The 16628-nt window shown below is 35.9% G+C and overlaps 2 protein-coding genes across 4 annotated transcripts in view; one reads left to right on the top strand and one right to left on the bottom strand.

Moving 5' to 3' along the window:
- Positions 1–35: 35 nt before the first annotated feature.
- Positions 36–11839, top strand: zdhhc6 (zinc finger DHHC-type palmitoyltransferase 6). 2 transcript variants are annotated; one of them, XM_048170486.1, is made up of 12 exons: positions 36–269; positions 3316–3844; positions 4020–4082; positions 5205–5296; positions 5782–5941; positions 6388–6549; positions 8132–8185; positions 9676–9843; positions 9947–9988; positions 10073–10218; positions 11089–11135; positions 11229–11839. In XM_048170486.1, the coding sequence occupies exons 2-12, from the start codon at positions 3578–3580 to the stop codon at positions 11327–11329; spliced, it is 1302 nt and encodes a 433-aa protein (XP_048026443.1). In that variant the 5' UTR covers positions 36–269; positions 3316–3577; the 3' UTR covers positions 11330–11839. The 2 variants fall into 2 exon arrangements, with proteins under 2 accessions (XP_048026443.1, XP_048026444.1); XM_048170487.1 differs by lacking the exon at positions 4020–4082.
- acsl5 (acyl-CoA synthetase long chain family member 5) overlaps positions 11833–16628 on the bottom strand; it is a 15508-nt gene continuing 10712 nt past the window's right edge. For both annotated transcript variants that reach the window (XM_048170485.1, XM_048170484.1), the window contains exons 15-23: positions 16242–16376; positions 16044–16139; positions 15755–15827; positions 15585–15673; positions 15392–15508; positions 13011–13154; positions 12816–12917; positions 12570–12641; positions 11833–12396 (exon numbers count right to left, since the gene is read on the bottom strand). In XM_048170485.1, the coding sequence (XP_048026442.1) occupies positions 12259–12396; positions 12570–12641; positions 12816–12917; positions 13011–13154; positions 15392–15508; positions 15585–15673; positions 15755–15827; positions 16044–16139; positions 16242–16376 (966 nt within the window). In that variant the 3' untranslated portion in view covers positions 11833–12258. The remainder of the gene's footprint in view (positions 12397–12569; positions 12642–12815; positions 12918–13010; positions 13155–15391; positions 15509–15584; positions 15674–15754; positions 15828–16043; positions 16140–16241; positions 16377–16628) is intronic.

Below are 16628 nucleotides of genomic sequence, written 5' to 3'. Positions count from 1 at the left end.
GTTGCTTGTGTCTGCTTCTTATTGACGTCTGCGTCACTTCCGGGTGGTGTCACGAGAATTTGTTCACGACCCCTTCCTGTAAATGGTTCCGCCGTGTTGTGAATCGCGCGAGCTACTGTATCATCTTCCATGTTGAATTATGTTTTAATTATTTTAAAAACGATTTAGACTTTAACACTATTACAGGCGTTAAACAGCAAGTTTACTTATTCATATTCATCGTGACTGTCGGTTTTTCTTGGACACTGATCGCACGAGGAAAAGTCGAGGTATGTGTTAACGATTCGTTTTTCATTTACAAAACAATCCGTTCAGTAATCGAAGATATAAAAATACATAATGCTGCCGTCATAATGAAAGATATCACGCATCATCCATGTCTCTATTAGTAACCTTGGCCTTTTTCAAAGTATGTGTCATTGATTTAGGTCTGATATCTGTATTTGTCACTAAAGCTCATTTCTAGTTAGACTCTGTTTTCGTCTAACGTTATATTTTACTGTAATATATTGAATAAAATTGAGAATCAGATGTTTTGTAATCGACCTGCACCGAATCAGTTCATGCAGTCTGACAGCAACTCGATAGAGTTTCTGAGTTTATTCTGGTGTTTGGCAGTTTAAAAATCTTTTTCTTTTATTTGTTTGCTTGTTTAAACCACAATCTATAGTGAATAATCAGAGAAAGTGAGTTTAACTAAACTGTGCAATACAGGAGCATAGAAACAAAGCTTTGGGTGCGCCATGGGAACAAGTTGTACAGCCACTGAAGCACAACAATCGACATGTAACATTAACCATTGCATTCTTTTTATATTCCTGATTTCTGTTTAGACCTGCTTTATGTTATAATGACATTACTAAACAAGCTGGTCTTAGTATTTTGACATAGAGATAGTGAGGTAGAACACAAATGGATAAGTGTAGTATTATTGCTTTTTTGTGACAACTGGCCTAGTTTTTACCATAAAAGTATTTTTAAAATAGAAGATGTCGCAATTGAATTTCACATTCTGTTTAGTTCAAGTGTTACAGTGACAAGTATGGAAATTTCAAAATAATGAATATTCTGTGTTTCAAAGTAGGTACAATGTTGTCATAAAAATGTTTTTAACTAGGGCTGTCAAACGATTAATCGCGATTAATCGCATACAAAATAAAAGTTTGAGTTTGCATAATATATGTGTGAGTAATGTGTGTAAATAATATGTATATATAAATACACACAAATTAATGTATATATTTAAGAGAAATATGTTATTTATGTACAAAAAATGTATTTATATATAATATAAATTATATAAAAATATAAATAAATACATATACTTGTAAATATTTCTCAAATATATACATGGATGTGTTTGTATTTATATATACATAATAATTACACACAGTACACCCACATATTTTAGGCAAACTCAAACTTTTATTTTCTATGCGATTAATCGTGATTAATCATTTGACAGCCCTATTTTTTAACTTATCGAATATCAGATAGATGGATAGATTGATAGATGATAGATTTGATACAGTGTATAAAATGATTGTAATTGTAATTGTAAAAGACTGTAAAAATGAGACCCTGAAAGCCCATTGGTTAACAGCAAGTTCCTGTACTATACAGGGAAAAACTGTTATAGATCTAACTTTACTTTCCTGTAATTTTACAGTAAAATACTGTTAAATGTACCATTTTTGGAAGTAAAAGGAACAAATCATAAAAACTGTAAACATGACATTCCCAAAATTCCCTGTGTGACACTTCATATTTGATAGTTTTTAATTGTAATAATGTTTCTTCTTAGTTTTTTTCATCAGTTATGTACATTAGGGTTTTATGGTACATCTTATGTTGTTAATTTAAAGGTGCCCTAGATTCAAAAATTGAATTTACCTCAGCATAGTTAAATAACACGAGTTCAGTACATGGAAAAGACATACAGTGAGTCTCAAACTCCATTGTTTCCTCCTTCTTATATAAATCTCATTTGTTTAAAAGACCTCTGAAGAACAGGTGAATCTCAACATAACGACGACTGTTACGTAACAGTCGGGTGTACGCCCCCAATATTTGCATATGCCAGCCCATGTTCCCAACATTGTGAAAGGCATTAGACAAGGGCAGAATGTTGGGATGTGCACAGCTGAATCAACAGACTAGGTAAGCAAGCAAGGACAATAGCAAAAAATGGCAGATGGAGCAATAATAACTGACATGATTCATGATAACATGATATTTTTAGTGATGTTTGTAAACTGTCTTTCTAAATGTTTCGTTAGCATGTTGCTAATGTACTGTTAAATGTGGTTAAAGTTACCATCGTTTCTTACTGTATTCACAGAGACAAGAGCCATCACTATTTTCATTTTTAAACACTTGCAGTCTGTATAATGCATAAACACAACTTCATTCTTTATAAATCTCTCCAACAGTGTAGCATTAGCCGTTAGCCACGGAGCATAGCCTCAAACTCATTCAGAATCAATGTAAACATCAAAATAAACACTGTACTTACGCGATTAGACATGCTGCATGACGAACACTTTGTAAAGATCAATTTTGAGGGTTATATTAGCTGTTTGAACTTTTTTTATGTTATTTAAGGCAAGCGCGAGCTCTTGGGGCGTGGAGCACGAGAATTAAAGGGCCACACACCCTGAATCGGCTCATTTCTAATTATGCCCCAAAATAGGCAGTTAAAAAAATGAATTTAAAAAATCTATGGGGTATTTTGAGCTGAAACTTCACAGACACATTCAGGGGACACCTTAGACTTATATTACATCTTTTAAAAAAACGTTCTAGGGCACCTTTAATGTTTATTGCATTATTTTAGTGTCTTGTGTGTTACCATGATGGTGTTTTGTATATGTGTGCACTTTCTATATATTAGTATTTACCTGTTATTAGCTGTTATTATGGTGGCTGTCAGCATATGTAAAAAGTATAAAACAGGTTTTAGTAGTTTGGCCTTGCTAATTCAGCAGAAAAGTACTGTTGGATTTACCGGTTTGAAATGTTTGGGGGGGGGGGGTAAATTACAGGTTGTTCTGTAAACATGTTTACATTTTTACTGTATTTTTTTACAGAATTTTTCTGGCAATCACGGCTGGCAGTTTTATTTCTGAAAAAAGTACAGTATAGATAGACAGACTGATTGATTGATTGAATTAGATCCCATATTCATTTATTATGTTATACAGAATGAAAGTTAACTGTGGTATTTTGGTTTAAATTGTAGTTACAATGGTAACATTTTGTGTGAGGTGATTCTTCCTCTTCCATAATTACTTTCTTCACCTGCTTTCTCTTCAGATGGATGGCTTGGCTGTAGCTCAAGGATAGGGCGATCAGGGGATTAGTACGGAAGGATGCCACACGCTGACAGAGTCTGGAACTCTAGGAAACGGCTGGCCCCTGTGAGTGATGACGTAGCCGATCACTGGTTGTTTCGGAGGAGACAGAAAAGATGCCCTTTGACCTCTTTAAATCACTGCAGTAAACCGAGACAACACGCCTGACTACTTCACAGCTGTTACATTGAGGACCTTAAAAACATTGAAATCCAACAAAAAAAATGAATATTCTGTCTGCTATAATTGTGTTTGAGAACCTCCATGAGGTCAAAAGGCTTTTCCACTGGGGTCCGATCATCGCTCTGACGGTCATTGGCGTGTGCTCCTCCATGGCCATACTAGACTCCATAATCTGGTACTGGCCATTGGACACCACTGGAGGCAGCATCAACTTCATCATGCTCATTAACTGGACTGTCCTCATTCTTTACAACTACTTTAATGCCATGTTTGTCGGCCCTGGTTACATACCTCTGGAGTGGAAACCGGTAAGTCGTATTTTCAAAATGTTACTGTTTTTTAATGTCTCTTATGCTCACCAAGACTGTGTTTATTTGATCCAAAATACAGTAAAACAGTAATATTGTGAAATATTGTTACAATTTAAAATAACTGTTTCCTATATAATAATATATTTTAAAATGTAATTTATTCCTGTATAAGATGAATTTTCAGCAGCCATTATTCCAGTCTTCAGTGTCACATGATCCTTCTGAAATCATTCTAGTAAGCTGATTTTGGTGCTTAAGAAACATTTCTTATTATTATCAATTTTGAAACGGTTGTGCTACTTAAAGGGTTAGTTCACCCAAAAATTAAAATTATGTCATTAATGGCTCACCCTCATGTCGTTTCAAACCCGTAAGACCTCCGTTCATCTTAGGAACACAGTTTAAGATATTTTAGATTTAGTCCGAGAGCTTTCTGTCTCTCCATTGAAAATGTAGGTACGGTAGACTGTCCATGTCCAGAAAGGTAATAAAAACATCATCAAAGTAGTCCATGTGACATCAGTGGGTTAGTTAGAATTTTTTGAAGCATCGAAAATACATTTTGGTTCAAAAATAACAAAAACTACGACTTTATTCAGCATTGACTTCTCTTCCGGAATCCTTTCCATTGAATCCTTTCATCTGTCGCCGTTGAACAAGGGGGCAGTAATTCACCAAAACGCTGGATGTCAACCGCCATAAAAGAAGAAGAAGAAGCTTCGTTTACAGTCTGAGGGAGACGCACACTGTATTCAAGCTATTCTACATTGTTGGTATTTTGGTATTGCTATATTTTTTAAAATGGTGCGTAAGTGTGCATGTCGCGGATGTCCTAATCGCCAAAAACAACCACGGCGACGTAAAAGTGCATTACCAACGCCGACAGATGAAAGGATTCAATGGAATCAATTCAATGGAATCAATTCAATGGAAAGGATTTCGGAAGAGAACACAATGCTGAATAAAGTCGTAATTTTTGTTATTTTTGGACCAAAATGTATTTTCGATGCTTCAAAAAATTCTAACTAACCCACTGATGTCACATGAACTACTTTGATGATGTTTTTATTACCTTTCTGGACATGGACAGTATACTGTACATACATTTTCAATGGAGGGACAGAAAGCTCTCAGATTTTTGGGTGAACTAATCCTTTAATATTTCTGTGGAAAATGTAATGTGTTCTTGCTGACAAAAGTATTCATTTATTAAAACTCTTACTGACCCCAAACGTTTTAATAATATTGTATGGAAAGATTTTAAAGCATGTGCTTGTATGATATGGTCTGTTTTCTGAAGGTTTCTGAAATCAGCATGTCTAATATGACTTATGTTGTTGTCTGTGTTTTCTAACAGGAGAATCAACAAGATGTAATGTACTTACAGTTCTGTAAATTGTGCCAAGGCTATAAAGCCCCAAGGTCGCATCACTGTCGCAAGTGTAACAGGTAGATTTGTCTAAAAAAACAGACTGTTTTCTATTAATATGGATGCATTTTAAAGTTGAAGTGTGTCATTTTTAAAATATATCTTTCTATATATCTAATGGTAGATAGGGGGCGTATATGAGAAACCTGTTTGAAAACAATTATTGTTTGTTTGTTTTCTTTTTTTTTTGTTTTTCTGACATAAATTACACACTTCAGCTTTAAAGGGATAGTTCCCCCAGAAATTAAAATCCCTCATGTTGTTTCAAACTTCATTGGCTTTCTTCTTGAAAAATGTCTGTTTTTTGCTTTTCTGATCATACAATAGTCATACAAGTTTGAAACATCATTAGAGTGAGTAAATGATGCCTATTTGTGTGAATGAAATTTTATTTACTATCCCTTGAGGGACTCGTTTATGTTGTGCATCGTTGACCAAATGAAATCACTATGTGCTTTATATGTCAAAAAATCATATTTAATATAAAAATGGCCTCTTCCTTCAGGTGTGTGATGAAGATGGATCATCATTGTCCCTGGATCAACAACTGTTGTGGTCACATGAATCATGCGTACTTCACAAGCTTTCTCCTGCTCGCTCCACTGGGCTGCATACACGCCGCACTAATATTTATCATGACTACGTACACTCAACTTTATGATCGGGTAGGTGTTTTTTCACATTGTTCTTACTATTTTTGTTGTAATTAAATTTAATACCAATCAATAGCTGTAGCATGGACACAAAATGTATGAAAAATATTACCTAGGCTAAGCTAAGTTGAGCTTCTGTTCATACATTTTATGACTAAAGGCCCATTCACACAAAAAGAAAGATAACTATAACAATAACTATATTAGCGTCCACACCAGTTATAAGACAATAACGTTATGTTTGTTCTTAGTGCACCCTGCAGTTAAGTCTGTCGCTTTAAATGCTCAAGCTCTTTAAAGCAGGATGGATTCTGATTGGCCATCAATGTTTTTATGCTTCTTCATCTGTAAAAAAAAAAAAAAGAATCATCGTTCAGAAAGTGATTCCAACGATATAGTTCCTCTCTTTATAACAATTTTAAGAACTATATCTTGATGTTCTGACCCATTCTCTTTAGATCTCATTTGGTTGGAGCTCAGTGAAGATTGACATGAGCGCTGCTCGGCACATCCACAATCCCATCATGCCTTTCAGCATTGCAGCATTTGCAGCCACTCTTTTTGCACTGGGACTGGCTCTGGGGACCACTATTGCAGTTGGGATGTTGTTTTTTATTCAGGTTGGACATATTGAATGGGCTGCACTTCCTTAACTCACATTCCTATTTTCTTTCCCACGAAATTAAATAAGATCTATTTAATCCAGTTTGCTTGTGAGGATGTTTCCCATACAGTGGTGGTCAGAATTATTGGCACCCTTGGTAAATATGATCAAAGATGACTGTAAAAATAAATCTGCATTGTTTATCCTTTTGATCTTTAATTCATACAATTAGCAAAAGTCTAACCTTTCATTGAAGAAAAAGAATTGAAAGTGGGGGGAAAGTCACATTATGAAATAAATGTTTATCTACAAAAGATGTTTATTGGCAACCTTTTATTCAGTAATTTTTGCAACCTCTTTTTGCCAAGAAAACAGCTCTCACTCTTCTTCTATAATGCCTGATGAGTTTGGAGAACTCCTAACAAGAGATCAGGGACCATTCCTTCATGCAGAATATCTCCAGATCCTTCAGATTCCCAGCTCCATGTTAGTGCTTCTTCTCTTCAGTTCACTTCACTCATTTTCTTTAGGGTTCAGGTCAGGGGACTGGGATGGCCATGGCAGAAGCTTCATTTTGTGCTCAGTGACACATTTTTGTGTTGGTTTTGATGTTTGTTTTGGATCATTGTCCTAATGGAAGATCCAACCATGGCCCATTGTTGGATTTCTAGCAGAAGCGGTCAGGTTTTGAATTTTTATCTGTTGGTATTTGATAGAATCCATGATACCATATATCTGAACAAGGACCTCCAGCAGAAAAATAGGCCCACAACATTAAAGATCCAGCAGTATATTTAACCGTGGGCATGGTGTACTTTTTATCCATGTGTGCACCAAACCCATCTGGTGGGTTTGCTGCCAAAAAGCTCTTTTTTTAGTTTCATCTGACCATAAAAGCTGGTCCAGTCTTGACTGACAACTGAATATGCTGGAGATTGTTTCTGGATGAGAGCAGAGGATTTTTCTTGAAACCCTCCCGAACAACTTGTGGGGATGTAGGTGCTGTTTGATACATTTTTTTTAGGCTTTCTGAGACTCAAGACTCAACTAATCTCTGCAATTCTTCAGCTGTGATCCCTGGAGAGTCTTTGGCCACTCAAACTTTCCTCCTCACCACGCATTACTACGATTTAGACACTCGTCCTCTTCCAGGCAGATTTGTAACATCTTTAGTTAATTGGAACTTCTAAATGATTGCCCTGATGGTGGAAATGGGGATTTTCAATGCTTTAGCTATTTTTTTACAGCCACTTTCTATTTTGTGAAGCTCAACAATCTTTTGCTGCACATCAGAACTATATTCTTTGGTTTTACTCATTGTGATGAATGATTAAGGGAATTTGGCCTTTGTGTTTCCTCATGTTTATACTCACGCAGAACAGGAGATTATTTCATAATCTGATTTTCCCCCCACTTTCAATTCTTTTCCTTCAATGAAAGGTTAGATTTTTGCTAATTTTATGAATTAAAGATCAAAAGAATAAACAATTCAGATTTATTTTTACAGTCATTTTTGATTATATTTACCTAGAGTGCCAATAATTCTGACCACCACTGTATAAATCCATTTTAATCAGCAATTTTCTCGTTTCTTTTAGATGAAGGTGATTCTTCGAAACAAAACCTCAATAGAAGCATGGATTGAGGAGAAAGTAAGCATGTCTACAGCATTCTTATCTGCTAAATGAGGTGAACTAATCCAATATCCCTCCCCTAATCCAATACTCAGCAACACTCTTTCAGGAGTTCTCTTTTAAAGACTTCCCTGAACTATGAGCGCTTTGTGTCATCAACAGCTACTGAATGACACAAAGAGGTGTTGAAAGTCTTTAATTGACCAGAATCTAGACCGCTAGAAATCAAAATATACTACTATTCAATATATACTACTGGTCTGTAACTATTCCACCATTTTAATCTCTGTTTATCATTTTAGATGCTGCTTAATTTTTTTTTTAAATTAAGTTTAGCATGTTACACAAAAATACTTCATTGACTTCTCAAATGCACATGTATGAACATTCAAACTGTGTATTAATTGGTTCTTTGTGACTGAATGATTCCTTATGGAGGTATAGGACAAGTCCATAGTATTACCACCTCTGAATTCAGTAAGTCCTGTGGGTTTATTATCACATTAAAGGTGCCCTAGAACTTTTTTTAAAAGATGTAATATTAGTCTAAGGTGTCCTCTGAATGTGTCTGTGAAGTTTCAGCTCAAAATACGCCATAGATTTTTTTAAATTAATTTTTTTAACTACCTATTTTGGGGCATCATTATAAATGAGCCGATTCAGGGTACGCTGGCCCTTTAATTCTCCTGCTCCCCCGTCCACGGAGCTCGCGCTTGCCTTAAACAGTGCATAAGCAAAGTTCACACAGCTAATATAACCCTCAAATGGATCTTTACAAAGTGTTCGTCATGTATGCTGCATGCATACGTCGGATTATGTGAGTATTGTATACTGTTATATTGTTTACATTTGATTCTGAATAAATTTGAGGCTGTGATCCGTGGCTAACGGCTAATGCTACACTGTTGGAGAGATTTATAAAGAATGAAGTTGTGTTTATGAATTATACAGACTGCAAGTGTTTAAAAATGAAAATAGCGACGGCTCTCTTGTCTCCGTGAATACAGTAAGAAACAATGGTAACTTTAACCACATTTAACAGAACATTAGCAACATGCTAACGAAACATTTAGAAAGACAATTTACAAATATCACTAAAAATATCATGATATCATGGATCATTTCAGTTATTATTGCTCCATTTGCCATTTTTCGCTATAGTTCTTGCTTGCTTACCTAGTCTGTTAATTCACCTGTGCACATCCAGACATTAATACTGGCTGCCCTTGTCTAATGCCTTTCATAATGTTGGGAACATGGGCTGGCATATGCAAATATTGGGGGCGTACACCCCGACTGTTACGTAACAGTCGGTGTTATGTTGAGATTCGCCTGTTCTTCGGAGGTCTTTTAAACAAATGAGATTTATATAAGAAGGAGGAAACAATGGTGTTTGAGACTCACTGTATATCATTTCCATGTACTGAACTCTTGTTATTTGACTATTGCAAGATAAATTCAATTTTCATTCGAGGGTACCTTTAAAGCACGAATCTCTGTGTTCCCAGGCCAAAGACAGAATCCAATACTACCAAACAGGTGAAGACTTCATCTTCCCCTATGACCTGGGCAGCCGATGGGAGAACTTCAAGCAGGTGTTCACATGGTCTGGTACCCCCATGGGAGATGGAATCGAATGGCCTGTGCATGAGAAGTGTAACCAGTATACTCTAACCGTATGTGCTCAACATAATTGATAAATCTATAGGTATTATAAAACAGTCAAATACAGCTATATAGCTCAGTTTGTATTGATATTTCCATTTCTTCTTTATTCAGATTGAGCAGCTGAAGCAAAAACATGATAAACGCCAGAGGAGTGTAAGTATTGCCGTAATCACTTTCAAACACAAGAGGGCAGCATTTACTAAAGGACTGACACAATGATGATCGTCTGATTCGCAGGTGGAATACAGAGTGGTGGAGGACTACAACGGGGCTTGTTGCCCTTTGGGAAAGGGATTAAACACTTTCTTTAGGACACCTTGTACAGAGGAACCCAGAATCAAACTCACAAAGGGGGAGACGATCTTTGCTACAAGAGGAACAAAGTGAGCCATCATTTTTAGTTATTTTAATGGTCCACAGCATCCAGTGGGGACAGTTGAAATATATATGGTAACTGTTTTTCATACATGCTATTAGACCAGCATGTTATAATATATATTTTTGGCAGTTTTTAATATTATATTATATTATATTCTTTTATTCAGTATGGCTGCATTAAATTGTTAAAAAGTGACAGTAAAGACATTTTTAATGTTAAAAAATATTTCTATTTCAAATAAATGCTGTTATTTTGAACTCTTATTTATTCATCAAAGAATCCTGAAAAATGGTTTCCACAAAAATATTAAGCAGCAAGACTCTTTTCAACTTTGATCGTTTTAGAAATGTTTCTTGAGCACCAAATCAGCATATTAGAATGATTTCTGAAGGATCATGTGAGATGCTGAAAATTCAGCTTTGCCATCACAGGAATAAATTACATTTTACAATATATTTTAAATTGAAAAATATTTCACAGTGTTACTGTTTTTACTGTAGTATCAATCAAATAAATGCAGCCTTGGTGAGTGTAAGAGACATTGGTAACACTTTACATACATTTGTTAGTATTTATTAATCTTTAACGTTAATCGATAAAATGCACTTGTTCATTATTAGTTCATGTAAACTCAGGTCCATTAATATTAACAGATATGACTTTTGATTTTAATAATTTATTAGTAAATGTTGGGATTAACATGAACTAAGATTAATAAATGCTTTAGAAGTATTTTTCATTGTTAGTTCATGTTAACTAATGTTAATGAAACCTTATTGTAAAGTGTCTTACAAAAACATTTTAAAAAATATACAAACCCCAAACTTTTGAATGGTGTATATATATTGATTAATATGCTGTTGTTAATCAACAGGTGGTGGATGTATGGGGACAAAGTTTTGAATGAGGAACAGGCTAAAGGTAACGTTTCAGAATGTTTCCAAAATTTTGCTACATGATCAGTAATTAAGTGATTCATAAGTTTGATGTATAAAATGATATCTCTCCCTATAGCTGAAGTTCGTATTAGAGGATGGTTTCCACGCAGATGTGTCGAGAAGTGTCACTATGACTCAGCGAATAATTCCACAAGTGAAGAAAAGAAAGAGCAATGATACAGAATTGTACATTTCACAGCTCGCTTTGAACAGAGCACCTAATATTAGGGCCTGAACCCTGCTGAGATGCAAATATCTTTCTGATTCTTTTGTAAAGCTGTTCAATGGCACCAGCGCTTAGTGTTGAAGCAAACTGATACTGACACCCCAAAGTTATTAACTTGTGTAACTTAATAACATTTCATTTCCAAAGAACAGCTGCCAGAGAAAAAAAAATGGGATTGAGGCATATGGCAGCATATTCTTTAAAGGGGGTTATTAAGATGTTTACTTGAAACTTATTCTTGCCTTTCTCTTTCGCTTGCTCTTTCTCGTACATTGATGCCCACACTGATTATGCAAAGCCTTTTTCCAGTTGTAACAAAGTCTTTGTCATGCAAATTTTCTGAATTGTTTATATAGTTGAAATAATTTTACTTTATTTTTGATGGCTTTTTTTTTTTTTTTTGTAAAACTGATGTCAACCTCAAGTTTTCAGAGACAAATAAACAACCATGATCTGTAAAATAATTTCTTAATTTTATTTCCTTCGTATTTTTAATGGAAAGCAACAGCAAAATTAGTTTCTACTCCACAAAGCACATATATGTAAATATAATTGTTTGTTTCATTGATGTATTAATGTTTTCACATTTTCTTCCTTGGGGAAAAAAATAAATTAACATTCTTTGGTATTCATTAAAATCTCTTAAGGCTGTACATTTGTTTTATAATAATATATCCAGAAAAGGCATGTATTCTTTTCGGCTGTAATGATGAATGAAAGTATCTTGGGCACATATTAATAAATGTAGAGATGGTTGATGCAGTGCAATGCTAACAAAATATTTTAATCTTCAAGCAAATATAAAAACATAACACAAAAAGCACTCATAAATATGTGAACCCGGGTTACACCGCAGGATATCAGGATAGCTTTTTTTTTTTTAGTGCATGTTAGCATAAAGACTCTCAATCTGAACTTTGAAGAATTTTACGAGATCTGCCCGTTTGGCTTTCAGTGTTGGAGTGAGAAGACCGTTTTCTATAGTGAACATGTCGGGATGCAGGTACAGGTCTTTTACCTTGAAGAAAAGAGTACAAACCTATATTAGCCATGTGGTTTTCTTTTGTTTATGGGAAAAATGCATGATCTTATGCTATATCCATGTACCATGCACTGCATATGACCTATATATAGCAGTGTCTTAACATTGATAGTTGCCAATAATAGCCTATGAATCTTAAAAGTGCTTACTTGTTCAAAGGACTTCAGCCCAGCTCCACGTCCCAGCTTGATGAGGTCAGAGATGATTGCTTTCTTGATTTCCTACAAAAACATGAAGAATATTGAGCACTTGCTTGCTGTATGATATACGTGTGTAAACATATAAATATTTTGGAAGTTTTAAACAAGTAAACTGGCAGAAATCCTTTAGATTAAATCTTTCGTAAGTCATGTATGTATTTTCGAATGTAAAGTATGTAACTTCACAAAGCATACCTGATTTTTACATAGCTCCTCTAGTGAACCTTTCACTCCCAGTTTTTCTGCAAAAGCTGGCAATATTTCAGGGTCTGGCACCACTATGGCCACCAATGAGGACTGGACACATTTAGTTAGTGATATTAGACTACATAATACTCAAAAATGTAAGAACAGACATTTTTATCATCAAGGAATTTATATTAATGTTACCTGTAAACTGTCACCATGCACAAACACTTGGGCGACTGAAGCACTTTGAATGTAAACATTTTCAATTTTTTCCGGTGCAATGTATTCGCCTTGGGCGAGTTTGAAGATATTCTTCTTCCTGTCAATTATCTTCAACACTCCAGTCTGGAAAATTGAACACAAAAAATAACTTCCACATTAAAATGATAACTTTTAACTCTATTTCTTACAAACACACTAGCATTCAAAAGTTTGTAACTGGTAAGATTTCTTAATGTTTTTGAAAGAAGTCTCTTATTCTCAACAAGCCTGCATTTATTCATATAAAAAAATGTAAAAGCAGTAATATAGTGAAATATTAATACAATTTTTTAAAAATGTCCTCATTAAAAAACAAAGCATTTATTTAATCAAGCTCCAAAAATGGCTCTTTTTGATTTTGTGGGATCTGTGACATCACACAGGCAAATACATTAGCATATGCCTGCTTCCAGAGTAAGTCACTGACGAATAGTTACACATCATCGCACCATAGGCCCCACCCACTGGCATTTAGTTGCTTAACAGCTGACATTTGCCTACACTGGATGTGAGTGACATGTCACATCGCATCAAAAGCAAATAGATCCCATTAATCACTGATGCTGTCTACACTGTATACAGTACATCATTCAGTTTCTGACATACTTGGCACACTTGAGTCTGTCGACAACAGGACAAATGGAAGAGTGAGAAAAACTTTCACTTTGACGTGTCAAGTTTAAAGGTGCCCTAGAATTAAAAATTGAATTTATCTTGGCATAGTTAAATAACAAGAGTTCAGTACATGGAAATGACATAAAATGAGTCTCAAACTCCATTGTTTCCTCCTTCTTATATAAATCTCATTTGTTTAAAAGACCTCCGATGAACAGGCGAATCTCAACATAACACAGACTGTTACATAACAGTCGGGGTGTACGCCCCCAATATTTGCATATGCCAGCCCATGATCGAGGCATTAGACAACGGCAGCCAGTATTAACGTCTGGATGAAAGGCATTAGACAAGGGCAGAACGTCTGGATCTGTGCACATCTGAATCAACAGACTAGGTACGCAAGCAAGGACAATAGCGAAAAATGGTAGATGGAGCAATAATAACTGACATGATTCATGATATCATGATATTTTTAGTGATATTTGTAAACTGTCTTTCTAAAAGTTTCGTTAGCATGTTGCTAATGTACTGTTAAATGTGGTTAAAGTTACCATTGTTTCTTACTGTATTCACGGAGACAAGACTGTCGTTATAGTTCTACGGCACCTTTAAACAGCTGGTTTGTACCTCTGTACAGACCTCACATTACGGCTGCGCCGCGGCTACCGGAACTGATCCGCGGCCACTCTAGTCAATGCTTGTGTTTACACTAGCCATGCCGCAGCACGTTTCAGAAGTGTCCCTGAAGCGGCTCGATGCAGCGCTTCATTAAATATTGGCGGCAATTCTATTTTTGACGTATGCTTTGTCCAAGCCGCGCAGCTCAAATACAAAAGAAAGTCAAAATAATCACCCTGTGAAGACTCCTGCTCATATTTCACATCACTAGGAGGCCAGAAATTGATGACAAGAGATGATTGTTCAAAAGTGTATTAACTTCGTCTGTAGGCTACAGCAAAATGAAGTATGGCATAGCAATAAACACAATTAAACCAGACAAAATATAACTATTTAGCCATTAACAACACGAAAAAATAAAGGATAACAACGTCGGACAGGCAAATCTAGTGGTCTCGCGAATCCAGCCGCTTCGCTTCTGAAATAGTGTGAGTTGACACTGCATAGAGGACGGAACAAAACCTCACCGGAGCCGTAACGCGCTGCAGATGTGTGCAGTGTAAACAAGGGTCAGTCTATGTTTGTTCAGAGCATTTTGTTTTGTAAATGAGGCACAGTGTAATGGAGAGTTTGCAAAGAACGTTTGTTGAAAGATTAAGCAGTCAACTATATTAGGTCTGACAGAAGCTGCATCACAAATCGTAAGTAAATGGTTTCATAATGCTTCCTCTATAAAAAAAATTTACTTTACAGACAATGTTTTCAAAACACTTACTCACATGCATTGATACGGTTTCCAATGCAATGATGTTCAATCCAATCATAACAGTGGCCATTTACAGACAAGTCTTAAAGGAGCTGCCCCTTAAAAACTGATCATTTCAGACATAAGGGCAGAATGAAGGTTGAAAATAATAGTTTTTCCTCATATACAATATATTTGTTTTTTTGTGCAAAAATTATAAGTGAGCCTCAAGGAACATATTAAAATAATAAAACAAAATCCATGTCATGACCCCTTTAAGAAAGAGAATCCTAAAAAGTAACAATATAATATATCATAATCTCTAAAATAGGGATCTCACAGGCAGCCATTTGCCAATATCTCCAGTGTGCAGCCATCCATCTTTGTCCAAAGCCTCTGCTGTCTTTTCTGGGTCATTGAGATATCCGCGGAACACATTCTTCCCTTTGACGCAAATCTGAAATGAAACACCCAAGCTATGAGAGGTTTTAATTACATATTGGTTTATGGTTTATAAAATGGTGTTCCATTACCTCTCCTTCACCGTTGGATGCGAAGTAATTCATTTCCTCAACGTCAACAAGTTTGACAATATTACATGGAATAGGAGCTCCGACATGCCCTGAAATCAATCATTTGAAATTGAAATCAGCGCTCAGTGTTGTTTAACGAACAAAATATATTTTCAGTCACAGGAACCCACCGGTTTTCCAATCTCCTGGTATGGTGAAAGAGCACGCCGCAGTGCACTCTGTCTGGCCATATGCCTCAAATATCTGGAAGCAGGCCAGTGATAAAGGGGTCAGAACTGGGTCACTGTGACACCAAATCAATACACACACTTCTTTGACAGTGCACATGTTTATTATGTACACGGTAAAGCACAACTGCATCATACTGTCTTTTATTACCATAGAGGATTTATAAGCTAAAACAAAAGCCATATAGTGCATTGATTTTTGATGTCGTACTCCCATTTCTTCCTTTCTTACCTGGCACCCGAGGCATGCCCGAAGAAAAGAGAGAACAGATGGAGAAATGGGAGCGGCCCCCGTCACCATCACTCTCACACGGCCCCCCAAAGACTCCTGCAGAAGACAAGTCAAAAGTTTTCAGAACCATTCCTCGCAGGAGCACCAATCTTCCCCTAAAACATTCAAAAACCCTCCCAACTAGTCTGTTGAGGATACCTGCACTTTGTGAAAGATGAGTTTGTCCCACATGCTGTCATTCCTGATAATGCCCTGCTTGACCTCTGCACATTTCCTTTCAATGGCAAAGTTCAGAAGCCATTTCTTTAATGGAGTCTTGGCCCCACTCTGAACCTGAGAAGGCAGCAGAAAGTGGACAATGAAAGGCTTTTAGAGTATTTCATTAAAAAGCATATACCTCAAACTCTTAAGTGTTAAACCTTGGCGGGTAACACACCCCACATGTTTGCACTAAGGATGTGAATGAAGCCTCAAATTGTGTTACAGTAAAAGTTCTCTCTTTAATATAAGTGTGAGTTTAGACAGTGCAATAAATGATAAGCTGCATAACATTTTGTTGACTGGCTGATTTATATTACTGCTGTG

This window comes from Megalobrama amblycephala, linkage group LG20 (genome assembly GCF_018812025.1).
Source record: "Megalobrama amblycephala isolate DHTTF-2021 linkage group LG20, ASM1881202v1, whole genome shotgun sequence".
Lineage (NCBI taxonomy): Eukaryota > Metazoa > Chordata > Actinopteri > Cypriniformes > Xenocyprididae > Megalobrama > Megalobrama amblycephala.
This window is presented reverse-complemented; position numbering and strand designations above follow the sequence as displayed.